The sequence below is a fragment of the Ostrinia nubilalis genome, chromosome 5, assembly GCF_963855985.1.
Source record: "Ostrinia nubilalis chromosome 5, ilOstNubi1.1, whole genome shotgun sequence".
NCBI classification, from domain to species: domain Eukaryota; kingdom Metazoa; phylum Arthropoda; class Insecta; order Lepidoptera; family Crambidae; genus Ostrinia; species Ostrinia nubilalis.
Genome location: NC_087092.1, coordinates 9,728,495 through 9,753,668, shown reverse-complemented (window position 1 = coordinate 9,753,668; position 25,174 = coordinate 9,728,495). Strand labels below are relative to the sequence as shown.

The window sequence follows — 25,174 nt, the reverse complement described above, 5'->3', positions numbered from 1 at the left end:
ACAAGTCTCACAAATTTTCATCGTCCACGTATTTTGCTAAAATAATTTGTTTCAGAGATTGATTTCAAACTTGTATAAACGTGAAAATAAAGTTGGTTTCATGGGCTTGTTAAATAATGTGTATGATATTATGAACACGCAAGTGATTATGGTGTAATTGTGTATGAAAGTGTTTGTTTACATCTCTGCTGGATTCTAAAAAATCAAGGTATATAGTGTGAGGCCACGTTTCAGATCTTTCATACAAATAACTAGAATTTAAAAAAAAAAAACACGCGTTTGGCCGGTTTTTACAGTACCTACCTACCTACTTAATAGATGCGTAATTTTTAGACATAATTAAAGTGTGTAGTAGTATCTACCAACATACCTAGGTCGTACTCGTACTACCTCTATACCTATAATTGCCATATTTAGTAATGTAATATCAACAAACACACTCATCAATGATAAACATAGTTATCAAACAAATTACTTAGATAAGTGAGGCATTATCATAAAATAAAAAAATATATATTTACAAGTCATTCCTATTTCAAAAAATATGTAAATTAATTAGGAAATTTTACCAGCCGTTCACGCATGATGCTGCCGTGCATGACCAAGGAAAATAAGTAGGTAGGCGTATAACTAAGCCTTATAACTAAGGGATAATAAAATTCCTCAATCCCAATGATATTATATAAAAACAAAAGTTCTATAATATCATTGCTCAATCCTTTTTGTTTAATCCATACTGGCAGACTCCTTGTATTTAAGAAGATTCTTTCTTTTATTAAAATTCTCCACCAATTTTTTTAATAAATATAATCGACCGAGGAGACCTATTTTATTCAATAATAATAATAATGATACAGGGCAGCTTTGTGGCGAGCTGTTGGTGAGTTAGTTATAGTGACGCACACACACCACAGGGTCAGTTATTAATATCCGAGTAACGTGCCCCGAGAGTCGAACAAGACCCTCGTCTTCGGCTTGCCGAAGTGGAAATCAAAGAGGGTCTGCAGGACTCACCTCTGAGTGCCTCTGGCTTGCCTTAACAGGCCGACCAGAGTAAGTAGACTGGAGTCGCTAGCAGGGGTCTCCAAACTACGGCCCGCGGGCCATATCCAGCCGGCCCGCCATTGCCATCAATCCGGCCTGCGACTGCTAAAATTTAATGATCGTAAACATATTTATTTACGTGATCAAATCAATAAAATTAAAACCCAAGTGCCAGTAGCATGCGCGGATATTAAAATTTCTGCCCTCAAAAAAGTTCGTCGGCGCATCACAAATCGATCTTTAGGTAGGTATAGAATGTTTATCGGAAATGTAAGCTGTCTGACAATTTAGTAATTTAATTGAAGAAGTAATTTCTATTTAAATTAGGTAAGTAGTAAAATATTAGGTACCTACAGAGAAAATTAAACGATTTTTGGACGTTATGGAAACTAGGTAGGTACTACGTCAGTAGGTATTACGTAACCCACACTTTTCATTATCTGATTTAATTTAAATTTTATTTCAAGTAGGTACTACCTATTGAATACGACAATCAATTGATGAAAAAATACCTCCACGTTACCTACCTACTTTTTGTCATTCGTCCTTTACGGACTTTCTGATATTAGGTAGGCTTACACATACAGCTGTGCCCCGCGGGTAAAACGTAGGTACCTACTTAGGTACCAGCAGTTTGACGACACGTCTAGAGAGCAGTGGTGGTGCCTGGTATTCCCATACAAAATAAAGAATGTAAGAGGCCTTGTACCAGTGGCGTATCTATGGGCTGGCAAAATGCCACGGGCCCCCAAAATTCTAATCCCCCTGAATGAAAACCCAGAATTTGCAACGGGCCTCGGATCACGGCTCGGATGGTATACTTAGATACGCGGATACGCCACTGCCTCGTACAGTTTAACACTGTGTTTAAATGGTTGTCGACTGGATGAGAATACCGTGGCTTTAAGATCGCCTTTTGTAATCTCTTGTGTTCAATAAGTTTCAGAGGTTAATAAAACCCACCAAAAACATAAATGTAAACAAAAAGGAGAGCCAAGTTCCATACAAAAATTATGCTTGGCTGTGGGCGTGGGCTTCGCCGCAAAAAGAATGGAGATCTAAATGAGTGCTAAGTTCTATGCTAAAGCCTGGTCCGTGAGCACCTCACGTAGAATGACCCCAAGCTACCCATCCCTATCGCTCGCGCGTAATTATGTCGCTGTCGCGACTGTGCGACGGGCGCCCGCAGTGAGGTGCGAGCGCGAGCGTGCTCACGGACTGGCTTTATAATATTAGGCGGTTATCTGACAACGCGTCCGCGCACGTGATTTTTTTTATGAAAATCGCCTTATGTGATAACCGCCTTTAGTGTTTTATTTTTAACGTAATGAGGGTTTTCGCGAATGAAAGATCCGCTAGATGGCGGGTCGTGGATGTGGGGTCCGACTGCTGCGTGATTGGTGGATTTTGACATGTCATGTCAAAAATAACCAATCATGCAGCATTAATATTGGACCTCGCGTCTACGTATTGCCATCTGGCGAATTTTTCATTCGCGAAAACCCTCATTGGGATTAAATAACTTTTTAATACAATAATCCCCATTATAAGCTCCAATTGGCATTAACGGGGATTAATGAACAAAAATTCCACCAATCCCTGTTGACGGGGATTGTCAACGGGGGATTAACGTAATAAGCCACGATATGGTTGGTTGAACAAAACGAGTATATTTTTTCATAGTTTTTATTCTTATAAAATAAAGCATCAGTTTATATGATGCCGATCTTGTTGGCGACATCTAGTGCGTCGTAGTCCCTCGCAAGCCGTACGTACGCCTTCTTTTTACCATCGGGCCTGCAACAAAATGCAAGAAAAGCATTAAAAAAGGTTCATGATGAGGAGTTTATTATAATAACCGTAAAAGTAAGTTCAGAGTTGTGTATATTTTTATATCATTATTTATCAATGAGATTCCCACAAAAATATCATCATTTAATTTGTAAAATAGGAAAAAAATTAATGATCACAAAATTTTTCATATAATTCTGATTTTACTAGGGTTTAGAAATATACCAAGTCAATAATAACATTAAATAATGCATAGTTATTCCAAGATACTGCAGAGATATCACAAAAGTTTAACCCACTTGTTACGGAATTAACTTTTTCTATCACTTACCTTAAATCAGTCATGATAAATTTATCTCAAAACAATCGCTCCAAAACTTTATAGTTATTTATGTCAGTGTACTTATAAGACTTTGACAGTACTGCGACACACCTCATCTTTCAAATGTTGCACATAAAAATTGTTTACACTACCTACATTAGTAAAAATATTTATGTAAAAGTGGTGCACCTGTTAAAAGAATGCTAGTAACAAGTGGGTTAACTAACTCAAATGTTGCAAATGCGCCCCCAGATGAAAGCTAAATAAATTAATGATTGCACATGCTAACTTTTATGAAAGGAATTTGTAGAATCCTAGTCACATTGTAACTAGGATTCTACTAATTACTAGATGTTAGGCCTACAAATGCTTGTAAATTAGTCCATGATTGATAGCTGAAAACTCAACTAAATCAAAATTAAATGTTGTGTTCACATTACACGCCAAAAATGGTCAAGAGAACAAATGTAATAGACTACCATCAGAATTAAACTGAAATTGTGACAGTTTTTATTTTGGTGGTAAAAAAAAAACATACCTGATCAGGGTGTTAACTTTAGCAACATTGATGTCATATAGCTTCTTCACAGCAGCCTTAATGTGGTGCTTGTTGGAACTGGTGTGGACAATGAACACCAATGTATTGTTGTCCTCAATTTTCTTCATTGCCGCTTCAGAGGTCAATGGGAACTTTATGATGTTGTAGGCATCCATACTGAAAAAGACAAGTATTGATTTTAAAATATTATGTTTATCATTTACTTTGTAAAAAATATTAAATTGTTAATTCAGAGTTGTGTATATTTTTATATCATTATTTATCAATGAGATTCCCACAAGATTATCATCATTTAAATGTAATTTATTATGAAACAATTAAATTCAATTAAAAATATTGAAAATTAACTTATTCCAAAAACGGTAACTAGTAAAATATAATCAGTGAAACATACCGATTCCTCTTGGGCAATGATTTCCTAGGGTACTTAGGATGTCTCGGGGGCTCAAAGGTCTTGGGCCGACGGAAATGCACTGATGTGCGGATTTTACGCACACGCTTGCCATGTTCTCCCTTGACAACCTGAAATGAAAAAAAAAAAAAACTTTAACAAACTTATCATTTAACCGGTACTAATTCTGTGCCAATCCCCTACTCTTCTTGTGAATATTGTGAAAGGTGACGAGGGACAAGCATGTAAAATCAAGAGGCTGTTTGACCAGATGATAATAATATGATAAATTGTGAAATTTTATTTGGTAGGTACCAGGGTTCGAAAATATCCGATATTTATTATAAATATCAAAATATCGGATATTTATGATATATATCCGATATATATCAACTTTGATATATATCAATTTTGTATGAAAGCCATTGTATTATTTTATTGTATTATTCATGAATACTATTGCATATGTGTTACATAAACATGTTTTTAATGTTTTTAAAACTTAAAATCAGACAAATAAAGCAAAAACATAAAATATCTTTGAAATACGGCAAAATCAACTAAAAAAATAAAAATCTTATGTCAAAAAGTACAAATACAGTAACAAATTTTAAAAGTTGATATATATCATCAAAACCGGCTTGATATATATCGGATATATATCCGATATATATCTTGATATATATCCCTTGATATATATCCTCGAACCCTGGTAGGTACTATAAATTGTTTGGACATCTGTTGTAATTCATGGCCAACTTAAGTTTGATTTTAAACTGAAATAGGAGGTACCTACCTATTTATGACAAAAAGTTTTAAAGATCAACTTACCTTCCTCTGTGCCTTCAAAGCCTTGACAACAGGTTTGACCACCTTCTTCTGTCCTTTGATGCCAGTCTTTTTGGGCTTGGGTGCTATCTTTAACTTGGCAGCTGCAGGTTTAGGCTTCGCGGGCTTAGAGGCCGCTGCCGCTTTCTTGACTGAAGGTTTCGCACTTGACTTGGCCTTGAGTGCAGCAGCTTTAGCTGAACCTGGCTTGGCTGTAGGTACTGAAGTAGCCTTCTTCTCCGCTGGCTTGGCAGCAGGAGCCGACGCTGGCTTAGCTGCAGCGGGCTTGGCAGCAGCGGGGGCAGACTTGGGAGCAGCAGCTTTAGGTGCTGGTGCGGGTGTTTTGGCGGATGCTGGTTTAGGTGCACTCGTGGTAGAGGCAGCCTTAGGTGCCGCTGCGGGAGTTTTAGCAGTGGCAGGTTTCTTTTCCGCGGGCTTAGCCCCGGAAGCTAAAATAAAAAGAGACTTGTTAATACACAATCTAACCTCAAAAAAAATGTCCGTTCCATAGCGACAAATTTTAATGAATGATATATGTAAAACTATTAATCTAACAGCCTTTCATAGTCGTCTAGTAATAAGTTAATTGTGATACGAAAAATATTTCAAATTTTGAGTACAAACACCGTACCGCGTGGCTAACAAAATGTCACACAAGTTAACAACTTTTTCGCAAAGAACCACTAGTATATTATAATTTAACAGTAAACCTGTAGAAATAGATTTTAAAATCACCTTAGTACGAGTGAAAAATGAAATTAATAAATTAAAATACGATAAACATACCGGATTTCTCGGGCTGCTTCTTGGGAGGCATCGTGACAAAAAAGATGGAGGACTGTTGGTGTTGCTATACGATAAAAATGAATTACTTGTCAAAACTATTGCGGTCCAATTAGGGACGTTCAGGCTCGCCCGCCTCGCGTGTATTCGGGTAATGAATTTTGTCGTATTTCTTCCTTAAATTAATTAAAATATGACTGAAATAATAATTTGTTCATAAGAACACAATGAGAGTTCGAAATATACAGTGTGTCCGGGCATGTAGTGATCAAACTTTAAGGGCGTAATCTATGGACAATTTTATCGATGAAAATACTTTAAATTTGGGGCTTGACCCATTTCTCGCATATTTACAAGGACTTAAGTTTTTAATTTTAAGTTTTCACCTCTTCCTTCAAAAACAAGTGATAGCGTGGGTAACTTAACATTAATAAGCAAATATTTTATATCATGCGATAGCCAATAAAATTATCTACTAGTAGAAATAGAAAACAGACACAAGTTTCATACATTTTAAGAGAGTAAGAATGGATTTAATTAGAAATAAACATGATTTTTTTCACATCTTTTTCAGTTATTTCCCAACACAAGAAAAACCAGGTCGTTATGGTATGTTTTATTTGCATTGTATTATTAGTATTTGAGCCATTCTACAAAACCAATGTAAATTTATTAGTCTACGTCTATTAGTTTCGACGTAATTGTTGAACAGAGATACCCATTCCCAGCGGTTTCCATAGTAATCGGAATAGGTTGTGTGATTCTTTCAGGCAGTGCATTTTTGCATGTCGCGTGCGCTATGGAAACCGCTGGGAAGGGGTATCTTTGTTCAACAATTACGTCAAAACTAATAGACGTAGAATAATAAATTTACATTCGTTTTGTAGAATAGCTCAAATACTAATAATACAATGCAAATAAAACATACCTTAACGACCTGGTTTTTCTTGTGTTGGGAAATAACTGAAAAAGATGTGAAAAAAATCATGTTTATTTGTAATTAAATCCATTCTTACACCCTTAAAATGTATGAAACTTGTATCTGTTTTCTACTTTTACTAATAGATAATTTTATTGGCTATCGCATGATATAAAATTTTTGCTTCTTAATGTTAAACTACTCACGCTATCACTTGTTTTTGAAGGAAGAGGTGAAAACTTAAAATTAAAAACTTAAATCCTTGTAAATATGCGAGAAATAGGTCAAGCTCCAAATTTAAAGCATTTTCACCGATAAAGTTGTCCATAGATTACGCCCTTAAAGTTTGATCACTACATGCCCGGACACACTGTATAATTTAATTTTTAGGATGTTACTTTGACAGCACTCAATCATAGTAGAGCTCCATACTGGCCTTACTTGATCTCTGGAAGTTGGGACATGGTGGACATGGCCCGATGGATTAGCGGAAGCAGGCGGAAGCTGTGGGTCCCGAGTTCAATTAATCCCAAATCAAATTAGTTTATTGCAATTGTAGGTATAGCCTGACCAGGAACATAAAAACCTTGGCATAGAGGCGCGTCAATTGCATTTGATAGTGCAACACTGAGTACAGTCGTACCTGTGTTAAATTAATAGGCTAACTTTATGTATCAGGATTCAGGATAACGGGCTAGTTTGATATTTTCATAAATTAACGAAAAAATATTATTATAGGTAACCTGGTTTTAATAAATTAAATGAAACCATCAATCGAGCTGGTAGGATTTATTTTATTATTCATCAATAATCAAATTCAGAACTTGAATATTCAACTGCAATGTCTGCTCATGAACGCTTCAAACTCGGTACTTCTTTCCCAATTCCATAAAATTCAACACGAAAGTGTCAATTTTTTTTAAAATAGGTAGTTGAAACAAACCACAGCTAATTTTCATAGTGGACTGTACTATACGATAAACATGTCAGTCAATTTGACAACCTTTGTCGGAAACATTATTGAATGAAAATATTGTCCGAACCCTTAGTATTTCTCTTCGACAAATACTTTAACACATTGTGAACCACTTTTCTTTCACGACTATAAAAAGATTTTAGCAATTTAATTCACAAAATCAATTGCGCACATTTAAAATAAAGTTTGTTTACACTTTGACAGCAATAGACTGACATGCAAGATGACATTTCAATGAAGTTTTCAGTTACTGTTGCCATTAAAAGAAATTAGTACCATTAGTTTTCCGCAACATGGCGAGGGTTTTTATGTTCCGGTCGGGCTATACATATCACAGATTAGAGAGTATGTGATACATATCATACATTGATGGATCTTAAATTTAAACGTAAAATTGTTCAGCTACAATTTGCCAAGCAGATGGCGTGCAATATACATTTAAATGTATGTAATAATCCCAGTGAGATGGATCAGTCATATTCGCATAAGGGTGTATTGCTGAAAGATGATCATCATAGCATTATTTATTTCTAGGGCTTTTTTCTTCCCTTTCATTCGACCTCGTTGAACTAAGACAATAAGCCTACATCGTTGGCTAGGCCAGAGATAATTAAATCTCTGCTAAAGGCACTAAGCTCCTATTAATCAGTAGGTCTAGACAAAGTGTGCATGCACATTATAATCGCAAACCAGTCGAAAAGTGGTCGTAAGGCCTTTTTTGTATGGAGTTTAGACGGATTCGATTTTCGATTCGATCAAAAAGTGCACTTTGTCTAGACTCAGGCCACCGATTTTTATTCGGCCGATAGTTAAGCCCGATTCTAATTTGTATGAAGAATCAATCGGTGTAATTTGCGCACTTCAATAAATCGGTGGTCTGCGCCTAGGATTATACAGAGTATGGCGTAAATAGTGGTCCAAAGAAAAGGGTCGATACACTGTACACTTAGGTACTACCACATACCAGTATTTAAAAAAAAATACGTTAAAGGGTGTTCAAAAAGTAAAGGTAAAGTCAACCGATTTGCTAGTATAGTAGTGTAGTGAGTATTGAATTTCGAAACAAACTTGTTTATTAAAAAATGATTGGAATACTTTGTTAACATTATTTTTTTTTAAACTGGTATATGTGATGTGTGTACAGTGCACGCGACTTGACGCGACCCCTTTGCTTTGGACCACTATTTACGACACATCCTGTATAACTCGCAAATAAATTATTATGATTGGGTGGCAGGGATCTTAAATAATATTCCTGATTTCTTGCAGATAAGACAACAAAGAAAATGCCCAAATTCTTAATACATACTTTTATTTAACTATCTATCTACAGTTAATAGATACAAGTCAATTTATCATAAAATATTTATACTTAACTGTATGAACTAATTATAAAATAATTAATACAAGAAAAATGTTCTTTACTATGCTATGACACAAAACTATGCCTGTCCAAATATTTAGGGTAGGTAAGGTATACAATGTTTAGTCGCAACAATATTTTTTTCGTACAATACATACGCATCCTGGTATTTATGGTATCCTACTGGATTTACAATTTTAGCTGGACACTGGATCATTAAAGGATGTGTCCCATCTTCAGTGATTATGTGATTTTAAAATCTTGTTGATTGAAAGCAACTTTATACATTCAAATTGAATGTTATCATTGAGTGAATTAAAACATATTATTAAAATCACTATGTGCATGGCTAGAACTAGCAGCTGTTCGATGAAAAGATCCAACATTAAAAAGAGGACTATTATAATTAGCATTGACTGACCCTTGTAATGGAGAACTAGCTTGAGTATTACTCAAAGTTTGCACAGGCCTTTTACCAATTATTAAAGGAAAACATTCATCAGATATACATGAAAGAGCTGATTGTATTCTCTTTATGCGGTTTGAACACTCTTCATAATGATCTAGCAAATATTTTAATTCTGGGACATTATATGGGTTGTGATAAGTTTTCAAATTCTTATCAATTACTTTCAGACCTTCTGTCGACACAAATGCAACCTTTTCTCCATTGTAAAAAAATATTTCCATATCCACATTATTTTCCATAAGTTGGCACTTGGCTAGTGAAGAGTATAAAGTTATTTTAGGGGTTTTAGCTTTTACAAGTTCTACAAATCGAGATGCATATAAATACTTTTTCCAATGTTTCTGTGGCAGATTATGATAGGAAAAAACTTCATCAGGGCTTGGGTTATGTTCTGCAAAGGGTGTTATACATTTTTCTTTAATGTTATCAACTGAGTAGATTATTATTTTCATTCCATCTTTTGTAATTTTGCATATCTCAACAACCTTCTCTTCTCTGTCTTTCCCTTTCTTTTTTATAAATTCCACAATAACTGCAGTAGGTTCTATCTTTAATATAGCATTACGAGTTCTGTGTGAAATAACTGGCAATCTTTCTGCACATAATGGTGGAACACCGATTGCATTTGACGTGGAATTGCAACTTTTAGGGATATTTTCTTTATTTTCTCCACAGTTTATCATTCTTTTCCCTTCAGTTGTAATACAGTTAATATTCATTTTTTTTATATCATCAATCATTTGTGCAGAACTATTGTCATTTTTTTGGGGTAGTATACTACTACTGGGTTGTAACTGGGCCTGGAAATCAATAATTTCTGACCCTTTTTCACTATTCATACATATTTTATAATCATAACTATGACAATTAGATGACTGTGTACAGTTTTCTTGCATTCCAGCAAATACATTATAAGATAGTTTTGAGCCTTTGTGCTTTAAATCTTCAACATTTCCACTTGAGCATTGATAATCTGATGAAGTTCTGTCTTCATGCCTTATCTTGCCACTGTGCTGAGTGCTATGTAGAGTGGTGAGAAACCCTGAATCTCTAGAAATATCTTGCTTTGTTACATTTGAATTATTTGAGCACAAACTTGTTATAAATGGATGTTCCATTATTTCCTTAAGTGTGATTCTTTTAATAGGATCTTTGCACAAGAGTTTTAGTAATAAATCTTGAGCTGGCAGTGATAGCTCTGGAGGTATTTTATAGTCTGCATTGATGACTTTATTTAGAGTAGTTTTAACATGCTGAGTATGGAATGGTGGTCTTCCTACTAAAAGTGTATATAACATGCAGCCCAATCCCCAGACATCTGCAGGTAATCCATGTAACTCTCTTGATGCTACTTCTGGAGATATATAATTTGGAGTTCCACACATAGTGACATGTTTCTCATCTGGGCCATTTAGCTGAGTGGCTAAACCAAAATCAGCAATTTTGACATTAAGATCTTTGGTAAGCAGTAGATTGTTTAGAGACAAATCTCTGTGTATTATGTTATGAGTATGAAGATATAACACACCACTTACGACTTGTCGAAATATATCAGCTGCAGCCTTTTCAGATAGGCCTCGAGTTCCTAATTTAAAATGCTTTGCCAATTCACCATTGTGTGCTAGTTCTAAAACTAAATAGACATAATGTGCATCTTCAAAAAATGTAAATAGCTCTAAAATTGCAGGATGTTTCAAGCGAGAATGAATGGTGACTTCTTGTCGTACTCTCCCAATCATACCTGCACTTGCCATCAGAGCTTTGTCTATCATTTTGATGGCCACAAACAATCCTGTTCGTCGACATCTTGCTCTATATACATTTGCGAATCCTCCTTTACCTAGATGTTCCAATATTTCATATTCTTCTATCTTTTCTCCAAACATACTCATTCTTACTACAGTATTCGTTTATCATGAATAAAATTATATTTATAATGCTTTGTGTTGATATTGCCCGTAATCATATCCATTATTTTTTTGTATACTGGAAAAAAATAAATAATGTTTGTAAACATTTTTGTGCCAACGACAACAAACATAAATACAAATCAAGATTAATACATTTTTTAATAAAAATTACCTTATTCACAATCCACTTTGCATCTTCTACACTTTTACTGATTATCTCTTTTACTCGCTCTGGGTCTGGTTCAAACTTGTGCTGTTTATAGCTCTGCAAACGATAAAAACTGGTAAAAGCTACGAAAATTGAAGGTTTTTACTGTAATTGTTGAACAAATGAGCACCTGTCTGACAGCAAATTTATAATGTTTACAAGCGTCAGGCGGTAACTTTTCACATTGACGTAATAAATATTTATATAATTGAATTGATGTCATAACACTTTTTGAACCATTATGTATTAATTTAACAGATCCACAAAACATTAAGGTATGTTAAATTAAAATTTCAATGCGCGACGAGTTTTTCAATTTCCTGAAAAATGAATTCTGAAAACAAAGTGGATGTGGCTTCATTACAGAGACAAGGACTTCATTCATTGCCTATGGTTTTTTAGAACCAAACCAAATGTCACTTAATTAGAGATTTTTATAGGTTAAAAAGTTATCAGAAACATTTTTAATTGGTCAGAATTTTAAGCTTCCATAAATATCGTAGGCATTAAAATCGTGGTTTAAACATCCAAAGACAATTCCAAAATTTTTTTTTTGGATTGGCTTAATATCAGTGTTGTTAGTCTGGGATTTATTAAAAACCCGGTGCTTTCGGCATAGTCTGCTATAGTTCCAAAATAGTGAACTGTCCTATCGATGACATTGACAGTGGGGCGCCACCGTCAATACCGGATCGCTGGTTCCGATTTTTGCCATGTTGAAAACCATAATAGTTGAACGATGGTAGCGCCCCCCTGTCATTGAGTTTGGCGGGACAGTTCAGCGTGGGTCATCTATATCGGTCATGAATATTGTGCTATCAAGTATCAGTCTTTAATAAAGTTTATTTAAGTCTAGAATAAACTAGTGCTTGATAACATTTTCGAGTACATTATAATTTTTGTTTATACATATGTTACGGCTAAAGATAGTTGTGAACATAAACTTAAGATTAGCCGGCTAAACTTAAGTTTATCTTCGAGAAGCAGCTAAAGTTCGATAGCATGTTAGTTTGCGTCGTGATATTCCATCTTTAGCCGGCTAATGTGCACATTAGCCAAAACGAAACGGCTAAAAATGTATTCGATGGGCGCGCCAGGCCGGTGGAGGGTTTGAGGGGGCGGTGGGGAGACAACGCGCGCGCAGTTTTATTTTGTTTTATTTTGTAATTTTAAATACCTACAGAAGATTCAATTGTAATGACCAAATGGTTCCTTATTATTTTATTTTAATGATTAGGTAGATATTGTTTTAAGTGATTAATATTTTGTTATTGTAATAATTGTAATTTTGAATACCTACATAGGTACATAAAAGTATGTGTAATGAAAGTGATTATTTTTTAACACGTTCCGCCGCGGAAACGGCACATACAGTAAAGGTGGAATTCATTCATATTACGGCAGTACGGGTCTCGCCGTTTTCACGAAAATCAATCTAAAAATCACTACGGCGACAACCGTTGATTTTACATTAGAGTTTCATAGAGAGCAGACTTGTTGTTGCAAAATTATTGTGAACAACAGTACGGGTATAGGTGTATGAAACATTTATGTTAAGATTGTTAGTGTCATAGTGGACTGGAGTACAGCGTCGGAACGTGTTAATAAAGTTTTCGTGTCAAAATAGTAAACATTATTACATTGTTTCCTTTTCCATTTCCTTCTACATTTTAGCCAAGGGCCTGCGGTTACACTTAAGTTTAGCCGGCTAAAGATAGAAGAAACTAACATTAACACCTCGTCGAAGATAAACTTAAGTTTAGCCGGCTAATCTTAAGTTTATGTTCACACCTATCTTTAGCCGTAACATGCAGAGCGTTCACTCCATTAAATAGAAGATCCTTGACTTCTTAATAAAATTTGCTTATCTGTGGACCGTGAAATTAATAAAAAAAGAAAAATGTCTGTTTTTTACTCTGTAAAAACTCCTACAAACTCCTACTTGTTCGTAATCATCCGTATTTTTCAGGAATTTCAATAAAAAAATCCATTTTAAGTTGTGGCGATTATAAAAGTAATTCGTGAATGCTTAAAAAAGCTATGCCCATATTTCTGTTAAAGTTTCTTCGTGTCAAATTTAGGTTTTACATTTAATGATTCAGAAGATAGAATATGAATTTGTTAAGTCAAATATTTCACTTTTTGTTTGTGATTGTGCATTAACTCTAAAATGTTTCGTTAGCTTGAATGTGGTATGGCCCTTGTAACAATTCGACGATCACCGAGTGTGCAGACACCTAGAAAAACGGTGAGTGACATTATATGCACAAAAAGTTTTAGTACTTGGAGCACAAAAGATTGACAGATGGACTTGCAAGAGTCCGTCTAGCAATACCTGCCTTGCTACACGTACAGCACTTCTTGTTGCACCAAACTTTGGTTTCTTGATCCAAAGTAAAAGATATAGAGCCATCAAAACGTAATTGTTAAAACTTATGCACATTTGCTTACTTGATTTTTAAATAATGCAATTAAAATAAAACAATCATTGTTTGTCAATACTATTGTTTTTTAGATTAAATGTGAAAAATAGCATAAAGCTTAATTGATGTACCTAGCTCTGTCTGTAGTTCCCACTTTAATATAGTCTTTATAAATCTGTTTTATTATCAATATCCATTGCTCCATTTCATTGGTATTGTCAAGTTAAATATAACTTGTGTAACACTTACTTTGTTTCCAGGATGAGATCGAAAAGTCGAATGAAAACATTGAAGACGATGCAGGAAATCGTGTCAGCAAGAGGTAGGTATTATTTTTTCTTTATATCATTATCTGCAGTTTTATAATACAATGTAAAATAAAATTAAAAATAATGAAGGTTAGTTAAAGGGATAGTTAAGAATCACTATAAATATAATCAAAAAATTTTTTACTAGATAATTTCCTTTTTGATTTTATTCGACTACTGACATGATTAAAAAATTTAAGTATAAAACAATTTTTATCATTTATGGTCTTCTTTTGTTACCTGTAAATTATTTATAGCCTGACCAGGAACATAAAAACCCTGGCATAGAGGCGCGTCAATTGCATTTGATAGTGCAACACTGAGTACAGTCGTACCTGTGTTAAATTAATAGGCTAACTTTATGTATCAGGATTCAGGATTACGGGCTAATTTGATATTTTCATAAATTAACGAAAAAATATTATTATAGGTAACCTGATTTAAATAAATTAAATGAAACCATCAATCGAGCTAGTAGAATTTATTTTATTATTCATCAATAATCAAATTCAGAACTTGAATATTCAACTGCAATGTCTGCTCATGAACGCTTCAAACTCGGTACTTCTTTCCCAATTCCATAAAATTCAACACTTAGAGAGTGACAATTTTTTTAAAATAGGTAGTTGAAACAAACCACAGCAAATATTCATAGTGGACTGTACTATACGATAAACATGTGTCAGTCAATTTGACAACCTTTGTCGGAAACATTATTCAATGAAAATATTGTCCGAACCCTTAGTATTTCTCTTCGTCAAATACTTTAACACATTGTGAACCACTTTTCTTTCACGACTATAAAAAGATTTTAGCAATTTAATTCATAAAACCAATTGCGCACATTTAAAATAAACTTTGTTTACACTTTGACAGCAATAGACTGACATGCAAGGTGACATATCAATGAAGTTTTCAGTTACTGTTGCCATTAAAAGAAATTAGTACCATTAGTTTTCCGCAACATGGCGAGGGTTTTTATGTTCCTGGTCGGGCTTTAGTTATTTTCCATGATATGTTTTAAACATATGGCTGTTGCCAGTCATTTAAAACTAGACATAGTTTCAGATAAAGTTTGACAGAGTCAGGCACGGCAGCCTAATAAACAAGCTTCCATCTTTTGGAATCCCTGCTGGCTTATGCAAATGGATCTCCGATTTCCTTGTGGGACGATCAATAAGAGTAGTCCTTGAGGGCTACACTTCTAGTCAGCAACCTATTGACGCTGGCGTCCCTCAAGGATCGGTGCTGTCTGCAACACTGTTTCTACTGCACATCAATGATCTGCTCAAACCCGGTACCTTTGGGTATGCAGATGACACAACAGTGACAGCCAAATATCTTTCCAGCGCAAAAGCCAGCGGGAGTGAGGTCGAGTCTTGTCGTGAGTCCCTTATCGAACGCTTAAATTTAGCCCTTCAGGATGTCTCTGATTGGGGCGATGCCAATCTGGTCCAATTTAACGCGTCCAAAACACAGGCGTGTCTGTTCTCCGCCAAACGAAGTCCATTTCGTCTGGCTCCAACATTCCGAGGTGTGCCTGTTAAAATCACCGAGCGACTCCAACTTTTGGGTATCGAAATGTCCAGCAAGTTGAACTTTGGCGAGTACATCGAATCCATAGCGAAAACTGCTGCCAAAAAACTTGGTATCCTCTCGAGGGCAAGGCAGTACTTCTCCAATAAGCAAAGGCTGCAGTTATATAAAGCACAGATCCGACCTTGCATGGAATACTGCTGCCACCTCTGGGACGGCTCTGCCAAGAAATATTTGGCTGCTTTGGATTCGGTGGAAAGGCGTGCCAGGAGACTAATCGACAGCCCGACCCTTGTTGAAGCGTCGCTCCAGGAACTTGACCACCGCCGTAAAGTTGCTTCTCTAACGGTTTTGTACAGGCTACACTTCGGAGAATGTGCGAAGGAATTATACAACTTAATTCCACCAGCCCCTTTCCATCACCGGGGAACCAGACGCAGGCTAGCGTACCATCCCTACATTGTCGACATTCCACCAGCTCGCACTAAGCGTTTCGACGACTCCTTTATAATGCGAACAGCTAGGGACTGGAATTCGCTGCCTGCTGCTGTATTTCCTGAACACTATAATCCGGGCGTTTTCAAGGCGAGAGTGAATAGGCACTTACAGGGCAGATATGTACCATCCTAGACTGCATCTCACTTAACACCAGGTGCGATTGCGGTCAAATACCTGCCTTGGCTAGCATAAAAAAAAAAAAAAAAAAAAAAGTTAAAATGATTTATTATGTTGTTGTAGTAGGATGACACACCTATTAAAATTATTTAAATATTGTACTCCGTAAATAAAACTATAAGCACGGTAATACTATCTATACAGTGTGAGTCACGTTAAAGTGTACATATGAAAATAGATGAAAGTAGACCTATTTTTATCGACAAAAAAGAGGTCAAAAAATTTTTGAGATTTTTTTTAAATTATTTATAGAATTTTTTTTCTTCCAATTAGCTACTTATTGTAAAGAAAACGTAATAACTTTTGAACTAAGCGGTATATCCTGATAAAATAAAAACAGTAATAATGCTAAATAACAGGCAATACTAAAAAAATACATAAAATACATAAAAAAGGCCAACAAATAATAAAAAATTAAACTTTTTGAAAAAAATCTGCTTTTAAATTCGTGTTTTTTTTGTTATTTGATGAATTTCTCCAAAAAATGCCCCTATAACCGGTGGTTTTTATTACTTTGTATTATTCTCTATCGTATTACCTTCGTAAAACCAAAAATCGCATGTCTCTATCCCTATTACAACATTTGCTATGATCGTTTGAACAAAGGCCTGCCACAACATATTTCTCCGCTACAGTTAGAGACAATTTTAATTTTAACTAAAATGCTTATTTTACTTTGAAATCTTTTGTTTTTATTTGAAATCAAACTTGTCTTTATCAAAATAACAAATCTAGAGGCATTTTCAGTTTCGTTGTTAACGAAGCGTTGAATGGCGCGCCCGGAGAGGCTTAGTTCAAACGATCATTGCAAACGTTGTGATAGGGATAGAGACATGCGATTTTTGGTTTTACGAAGGTAATACGATAGAGAATAATACAAAGCAATAAAAACCACCTAACCAACGGTTATAGGGGCATTTTTTGGAGAAATTTATCAAATAACCAAAAAAACACGAATTTAAAAGCAATTTAATTATTATTATTAAATTTTTTATTATTTGTTGGCCTTTTTTTATGTATTTTATGTATTTTTTTAGTATTGCCTGTTATTTAGCATTATTACTGTTTTTATTTTATCAGGATATACCGCTTAGTTTAAAAGTTATTACGTTTTCTTTACAATAAGTAATTGGAAGAAAAAAAAATCTATAAAAAATTAAAAAAAAATCTTAAAAAAATTTTGACCTCTTTTTTGTCGATAAAAATAGGTCTAGTTTCATCTATTTTCATATGTACACTTTAACGTGACTCACACTGTATTATTACTGTGCTTATAGTTTAATTTTGGGAGTATAAGCCAGCGCCGTAGGGTGGACAATGGACATGGTCATGTTTAATTTAGGAAAAATAAGAAAAAAATTAAAAAACATTTTTTTCTTATTTTTTCAAAAGTTCTAGTAAGTTTTCCTAAACCTATGAGTAGCTATGGTCATTGGTGATCTAAAATAAATATTTTCAATTCGAGTATTTCTATTTACCCCTTTCAATTTCTCATAAACTTATCATTACTAGCCAAATAAATATCGTTTAGTTATGTATTAATGTGCCAATACTTGTTGAAAATGTCACAGATTCTTGTGTCAATCAATAAAATTATGACTACTTACTGGTAGTTTAATAGAGCTACATATTTCCATTATTTTTATTTTAAAGTTAGTTTCAATGTGTTTTATCCATTTGTTCCCTACATTTTATTTTAATATGATTTAGATGTCTAAATATTTAAAAACATTTTATTTTGAATTCAACACATTTTTTCTTTGATATGGCTCTAAAAACTTTTGATAAATTTTGTGTCAGCTCCATGTTTATTAATTATTATTTTTAATTATTCTCTTAGTAAAATAATAACATGTTAAAAAATCCTTGGAGCATTTATTTCCGATTGCATGCACTGAAAAAAATATGGTCAATTTTATGTACCTAATAATTTAGGCCATTCATTTTAGTTAATTTGTTGAACCACTAATTTAAAAATGCTCACGACTGTATTGTAAATTCTGCATATTTTGTTGTTCTGCATTTTTTTATTTCTTTTTTTTAACCTCATATTGGCACAAGGGGAGTCTCCACTCCTATATTTTGTATATTTTGAACGATAATATGCTTTTGTATTCACAAGTTTTTCCTTGTTTAAAAGGGTATATCCGAAAACTACCTAAACCAGATGCAGGGCAATGAATTCTAGGAGCTCGTATCGGTATAAATAACTCCTTCGATCATAAGATACGAGTGTATTGGCATTTTCTAAGTAAGTTTTGCTTCATCTAATTACCTATCGCATCGCATCTGCATCTTTTCAGGTCTGTTATTGTTTTGTGAAGATGATTGATCGATTAAGAATTGTATTTCCTAATAGCGCATAGCGGCCGCCCGCGACTTCGTACGCGTGGATCCCGTTTTACCCCCTTAGGGGTGGAGTTTCGTAAAATCCTTTCTTAGAGGCCTACGCCATAACATCTATCTGCATGCCAAAGGACAATGACCAAAAGTGGTCCAAATGTCCACCACTAATGAGACCTATATTGGCTTATAGTCCATTAAATAGAGATTAACTTTCAGTATGGGATGAAAAAAAAATAAGCTGTCAGTAAAAAGTTATGACTGTTTGAAAAATTGTAGTAGTTTACGCGCTAATCTCAGGAACTACTGGTCCGATTTGAAAAATTATTTTTGTTATGGATAGCCCATTTATCAAGGATGGTTTTAGATTATATAACACTAATATTATAAATGCGAAAGTAACTCTGTCTGTCTGTCTGTCTGTCTGTCTGTCTGTCTGTTACGCTTTCCCGCTTAAACCTCGCAACCGATTTTGATGAAATTTGGCATAGAGATAGTTTGAGTCCCGGGAAAGAACATAGGATAGTTTTTATCCCGGTTTTTGAAACAGGGACGCGCGCGATATAGTTTTTCTGTGACAGACAAAATTCCACGCGGGCGAAGCCGCGGGCGGAAAGCTAGTATAACATCACCCTACAACCAATAGGGGCGGAGCAGTAAAGACAAATGTTGTAAAAATGGGAAATATTATTCAAACTATTTTCACGCGTACAAAGTCGTAGGCACAGCTAGTATAATTCATCTATAACCCCGCACCAGTTGGAAAAAAGACTATTTTACCCCTTTCGCATTATTCCAAGTATTCCAATATTGTTGTCCTTCTTCTGAGCTTATTTTTTTTTCTTTTAGCGAGAACCTAACACGGCATGCGAGATGATAAGCGACATGACATAACATGCATAGATTAGTCCAAAATGTGCGATGGATAGAATGATATCAAGAACATTTTTCGGATGAAAAGGTGAAAAACATGACTTTTCATTCAGTCATAACTTTTTACTGACAGCATATTTTTGATTGCGGTTTGGTTATAATGAATCAGTATTTAGTAGACTATTTTATTACATAGGTCTCGTTAGTGGTGGACATTTAGACCACACTCCATACATTTTTGGTCATTGTCCTTTCAGGCCGATCCGTCCAGTGGTTTGGGCTGTGCGTTGATAGATCACTATGTCAGTCAGTCAGACACCTTTGAGTTTTAATTTAAATTTAATAAAAATGTAAACACGTCATAATTGTGGACAGGCAATGCCGCTGTGATCAGCTGTGATTCTTGTGAACCTTAATTCATAGATTTAGGTTCCACTATTAGTTCACTATGTTTGGTCATCAATCACTTTTGACCAAAAGTGCCAAAAGTGGGTCTGAATGACGACATTGATGTTTCATAATGTAAGTTCTAGTTCTGATCCATAAAATAATACCTTAAAAGCGCGTCCTGTCAAGCTTCCATCTTAAAAAATCCTCAGACGGTTATTTTATCTCATTAGATAGGTAGTTAGTTTCTTTATAGAACCTCTTATTCTTTACCACATGTAATTTCCTTACATAAAATATAACGAAGAAATTAACAATATAGACGATATTTAGCAAAAATACAGGCAACACAGAGTCAGGACAGGATTCCTTGATTCGGATGTAGTTTATGTGGGCGATGATGAATGCTTACCGGTGATCTACCAGCCTATTTGCCACCTCTTCCTAAAAACAATTGTAAGCTAGTTTAAAGTACTTACACACGTCCAAATATAACTTTGACCACTGTGCCGGGACTGTCGGGACTCGGAGACGTGGTGATATCGGCGACTGCAAAACTTCTGATCTCTCTTGTCCATTTTCCATTTGGCTTTGGGCTTACACTGACCCTTAAAATATTAATTATCTGCCAAATCATAAAGGACTTACTTTCTTCAAGTGTCTTTACATAAACCTATGGAAGAAGGCCTTCAGAGGAATTGAAGGTATCAAGGCAGTCATTTTACTCTAGCATGAAGGGGACTTAACCAAGTCAACTTGAAAGTTTACTGGTCAATGACAGTGTTCGTACTCATATTTATCGATTATTTGCAATTAGTAAATCGGGAATTTCAATCAGTACGGTATCCTTAGTGAAAGTACGATTCTCTATTTATTTAACAAACACGTTTACTACTCGAAGTAAGTAACCTATCTATTTAAACTTTTAACTTGTGAAATTTTGTATTGTTGGAAGTATAATTGTATCGTTTGCATTGTATCTGCTGGGCGGAATTGCGGCAGATTGCACACTTACGAGTAAAACACTTTGCTGGTCATGGCCAATGCTCTTGTAGAACCGAGTTAGGTAAATGTTACAAACAAACTGCAAACGGATATCCTTAAAGGTTATTGGGAGAAGGGATCCTTTCAATTTGCAGGTTCGAGCGCGTTGTTATAGCTGACACGAGTACTCCACCTTTAAAAAGTTACTTAATATTAAAATATCAGGGACGAAAACTCAAATCTGAAAGCGGATCGCAGAGTTTGACCTCAATAATAATTGACTAGATTATATGTTGTGGTCTGCGGTTTAATTCGTATTAAAGTGCGCAGACAAAGCTTACATGTTATTTGTGGCGTTTCATCATCTTTTATTTTATTTATATTCGCCATCAAGCAATAACATTGCGCGTGTATAGCGGGCGTGCTCCTGAACGCCTCGTGTTCCTGTTCAGCGTCCAGTTTCTATATTTACGCGGCAGTTTGTGCTCGGCTCGGAGGGAAGTAATGATGTCGCTCGTCGGGTGGGCTCAGCGAGCAAGTTACGTCCATAGCGCACGCATCGTTTTCGTACTGTCGGTCGGGACGCAGCGCGCGGTGCACCGTGACTCTTGTCTGACCATGCTTGGTTGACATACGCGCCTCTGCCTCGCATCAACACACGTGTACTGCATACGTACGGATAATTGCGACCGCGAAGTCGCTATGTTTTTGTGCAAGTGTTTTAAACAGTGACAAATGTGTGCTATTTATTAAACGTTGGACGGATGGATTGCAATGATTCTTTTTTAACATGGTCGCTTTCAGGTAATAGTGAACTTTATTCATGACAAAATTCGCAAACTAAACTTACCACAAACTGTTATGTATTCATATACCTACCTTGATCTATAGTACAATTGACGCAAATAAGTTTAAAAATATTGTTTAAACATATTTTTAATAAGTCGTAAACCATTTATTATATTCTGTTTATCAATGTTTTCGAGGCACATAACATTAAATAGAATATCACTTTGTTTTTAAGCATTCATGTTGGTTTTTTTTTTAATTCAAGTGCACACACAGTAAACTAATAGGTATACCTTCCTAGTTCAAAATAAATCGCGCCAGTTGAACCAAAATACAGACATAGACAAGCTAGTACCTACCTCACATTGCATTGTTTACTTTGACTTCATGGAATGCGATAGGATGAATGGCATTAAACTTTATGTACGACATTTATCTTGAAATAATAAATTAAACTATGAGAGAAAGTAGAAGTACCTTCAACTTCTACGTTTGCCAATATCATCAACACAATAAATTAGACGCCATGTAATCAGTGGTAATGAGATTTTGATCTTGCCCATTAATATCCTAAAAGCTTTTATTGAACCGTATTATGATATCGTTACTCTAAATGTTATGGAAATAGGATCATTACAATCTGGTAATTTAGAGGACCAGGTTTGCTTCGGAATGTTACTGCCTCTTCGCGGTTTGAATTATGTTTCCCTACTATTTTAATAACCCTCTACAGGATTTTTTTAAACTTAATCTCTCAAAAAGAAATCACCAAGTTATACCTCATGGAAACGAGTGACATTTTGTTATCAATATTACGTGAAAGCTCTTGATAAGTCCTCAAATACTAAAAGGAGAGTCTTTTCATCACTCTTAGATTCACTCTCGTTGGCATCCACAATAAACCTTATGTTTTATGGAAATTTTCTGATTCGATTTTTTATCGTATAACAAGAAGCTCTGGTAAAACCAGGAGCTCGAGCGGTTCTCGCGTCATCGAGTAGGGATCTACGACTGACGAAAAGTTGTTGTTGCTGCTTAAGTATGTAGTCCACGACTAATGAAAAAAATAGTACAAATGTAATGCCTTTATAAAGTTTCTTACGTATCCACTAATTGTCCATAATATCTTGCTCAAAATGAATTCGATAAAAACTGAGAGAAATTCGGTTTCCTTTCGTGTTTTTACATAATTTGGGATGGAGATCACAATGTCGAATTGAAAACTACTATATTGTCTGCAGACATTGTTAAACTTACAGAGATAGAAGGGAACATTTAATTTTAATGTATACCTGACTTAGATAAGATCTTATCTTTAAAGGAGTGGTCTCGTCCGAGTACATGATTAAGATTACACTTTATGACCAAATATTATTTAGTAAATGTGTATTAAATAATCCATTTATTTTCATTACATATTTGTTGTTGGTCGTATCGTATTAGTGTAAATAACATACTAATGTAAAGTATGTTCTGTATCAAGAAATTTCATAAAGTAATGTCGGTATGTGACAACTGATTACAAATTAATTACCTTAACTACTTTTTATAGGAAGAAATATTAAGATCTTTAGCTTCTTTTATAAATTAATAATGTTACACAATCATTCAAATATGGATCCGACCTTTCTTTTGCAAATTATAGAAGTTCTGAAATAATATTAGTTTGCAGTAATCAAGTTAATTATTCCATTCAGTATACAACTTAGCAACGAATTTAGATTTATGATTTGCAATAAACTGAGAGGCATCTTTTTGATTGATCAGAATTTCAGAAACAAAGGACAATGTTCGTTCTCCATACATTGTTCGCCTAAAAACCAACAATTTTGACATATTACTACCCAAAAGCGAAATAATACGATTCTGTGTGTAAGAACAATGATGCCTGATGGACACTTGCCATAAAATTAATGATTAAGAATATTAAATCACAGCGATTTTATAATATGTCGTTTATGACAACATGGCGTCTAATGTATTGTGTGAATGTATGAACACCGATTCGCGAAAAATGTTTTGTATTGTCGTCACGCCGAGTCGCAGCCAAATAGTATAAAATAATAGAACAAGTTTTAGAAATACAACTCGGCATTCCACTTTTATAATATGCCCACATATTGCACGTAAATAAACAACATGAATCGTAGGTTGTTTCCACCCTTGTCATCTGACACATGAAATAAACTCCTATTGTATTATAGATATCGAAGCCGAATCGTATATAATAATAGAATGGGTTTTGGAGATCACTCGGGGTTCCACTTTTATAAAATACCTACATATTGCATAAAAATAACACGAATCATGAGTTTTCTTTTCACCATTTACATCTGACACGAGATAACAAACTCCTATCTCCATGACTACCATCGTAGTCTATGCCAAAGACTACAATATTTTAAGCAAGAAGTTTCAAACCTTAGCGGCGGTAACCCCTGGGCCACATACATCATGATAACATTCGGTCGACACCGGAACGAAGTCTTGCGATTATGCAAAAAAACATCGTATTCTAGTGCGGCTATATCACGTTCAACCGGGGTTTTAATTCGACTAAAGTCCTGACTAAAGACTGGAAGAAAATACGCCGCATTGTATGAGCACTTCGTGTTCGTTAAAGCGGCTTCAGATCTAGAGCCCACATAGTTTTCTTTCCAATAATATCCGCAAGTAGCGCTGCATGATCTTTACAACAAAAACGGCAATAGTTATTAAGGTGCCAAAATTATATGATTACTTTGGCACGGTATTATAGACGTTCGAAGATTTGTCATTTTCATTCATTTCATCATCATCATCATCATTTCAGCCACAGGACGTCCACTACTGAACATAGGCCTCCCCCAATGACTTCCACATCGCACGGTTGGTAGCGGCCTGCATCCAGCGCCTTCCCGCTACCTTTATCAGGTCGTCGGTCCACCTTGTGGTGGGTTGACATTGCAGAATATGACTTTTGATAGGTTCATCATAGAATTCGGCGGGGATATCCTCACGGAGGAAGTTCGTAAAAGGGCGGAACAAGATCTTATAATAATGCAAGGCCGAAGCTGTTACGCGCGTGCTCCTACGTGTAATCCGGCGAGTATGCAATAAATAGTAATGTCTGGTAAATAGTGGTAATACGTATCGTTCGTTCGTTCGTTTCAGCCGAAAAGACGTCCACTGCTGGACAAAGGCCTCCCCCAAGGATTTCCACGAAGACCGATCCTGCACCGCTCGCATACAGGCACCTCCCGCGACCTTCACCAGATCGTCGGTCCACCTAGTGGGAGGCCTGCCCACGCTAC

The 25,174-nt window shown here is 35.3% G+C and overlaps 3 protein-coding genes across 4 annotated transcripts in view; 1 reads left to right on the top strand and 2 right to left on the bottom strand.

Moving 5' to 3' along the window:
• Window positions 1–2,711: 2,711 nt before the first annotated feature.
• On the bottom strand, window positions 2,712–5,828 carry LOC135071893 (large ribosomal subunit protein uL23). The gene is made up of 5 exons (XM_063965751.1): window positions 5,722–5,828; window positions 4,939–5,384; window positions 4,111–4,238; window positions 3,696–3,872; window positions 2,712–2,841 (listed from the first exon to the last, which is right to left on the bottom strand). Exons 1-5 carry the CDS (start codon window positions 5,750–5,752, stop codon window positions 2,757–2,759), a joined length of 867 nt encoding a protein of 288 aa, XP_063821821.1. The 5' UTR covers window positions 5,753–5,828; the 3' UTR covers window positions 2,712–2,756.
• Window positions 5,829–8,763: 2,935 nt separating this feature from the next.
• On the bottom strand, window positions 8,764–11,944 carry LOC135071889 (serine/threonine-protein kinase PLK4). Of its 2 annotated transcripts, XR_010257342.1 has the most exons (4): window positions 11,694–11,944; window positions 11,528–11,620; window positions 8,923–11,431; window positions 8,764–8,868 (listed from the first exon to the last, which is right to left on the bottom strand). XR_010257342.1 is itself a non-coding variant. In XM_063965745.1 (3 exons), exon 3 carries the CDS (start codon window positions 11,335–11,337, stop codon window positions 9,292–9,294), a length of 2,046 nt encoding a protein of 681 aa, XP_063821815.1. In that variant the 5' UTR covers window positions 11,338–11,431; window positions 11,528–11,620; window positions 11,694–11,944; the 3' UTR covers window positions 8,909–9,291. The 2 variants fall into 2 exon arrangements, 1 of the variants encoding a protein (XP_063821815.1); XM_063965745.1 differs by lacking the exon at window positions 8,764–8,868 and having other exon boundaries at window positions 8,909–11,431.
• A 1,502-nt stretch (window positions 11,945–13,446) lies between these two features.
• LOC135071886 (uncharacterized) overlaps window positions 13,447–25,174 on the top strand; it is a 32,374-nt gene continuing 20,646 nt past the window's right edge. Inside the window, exons 1-2 of the mRNA XM_063965737.1 lie at window positions 13,447–13,811; window positions 14,247–14,308. Of these exons, the coding sequence (XP_063821807.1) occupies window positions 13,758–13,811; window positions 14,247–14,308 (116 nt within the window). The 5' untranslated portion in view covers window positions 13,447–13,757. The remainder of the gene's footprint in view (window positions 13,812–14,246; window positions 14,309–25,174) is intronic.

Excerpts from the sequence above, each read along its gene's own strand:
- LOC135071893 (XM_063965751.1), bottom strand. The coding sequence starts at position 5,752 with ATGCCTCCCAAGAAGCAGCCCGAGAAATCCG. Across the intron at positions 5,385-5,721 it reads GAAGCAGCCCGAGAAATCCG|CTTCCGGGGCTAAGCCCGCG; the intron begins GTATGTTTATCG and ends TTTTTATTTTAG. Across the intron at positions 3,873-4,110 it reads TCATTGCCCAAGAGGAATCG|TATGGATGCCTACAACATCA; the intron begins GTATGTTTCACT and ends TGTCTTTTTCAG.
- LOC135071889 (XM_063965745.1), bottom strand. The coding sequence starts at position 11,337 with ATGAGTATGTTTGGAGAAAAGATAGAAGAATATGAAATATTGGAACAT.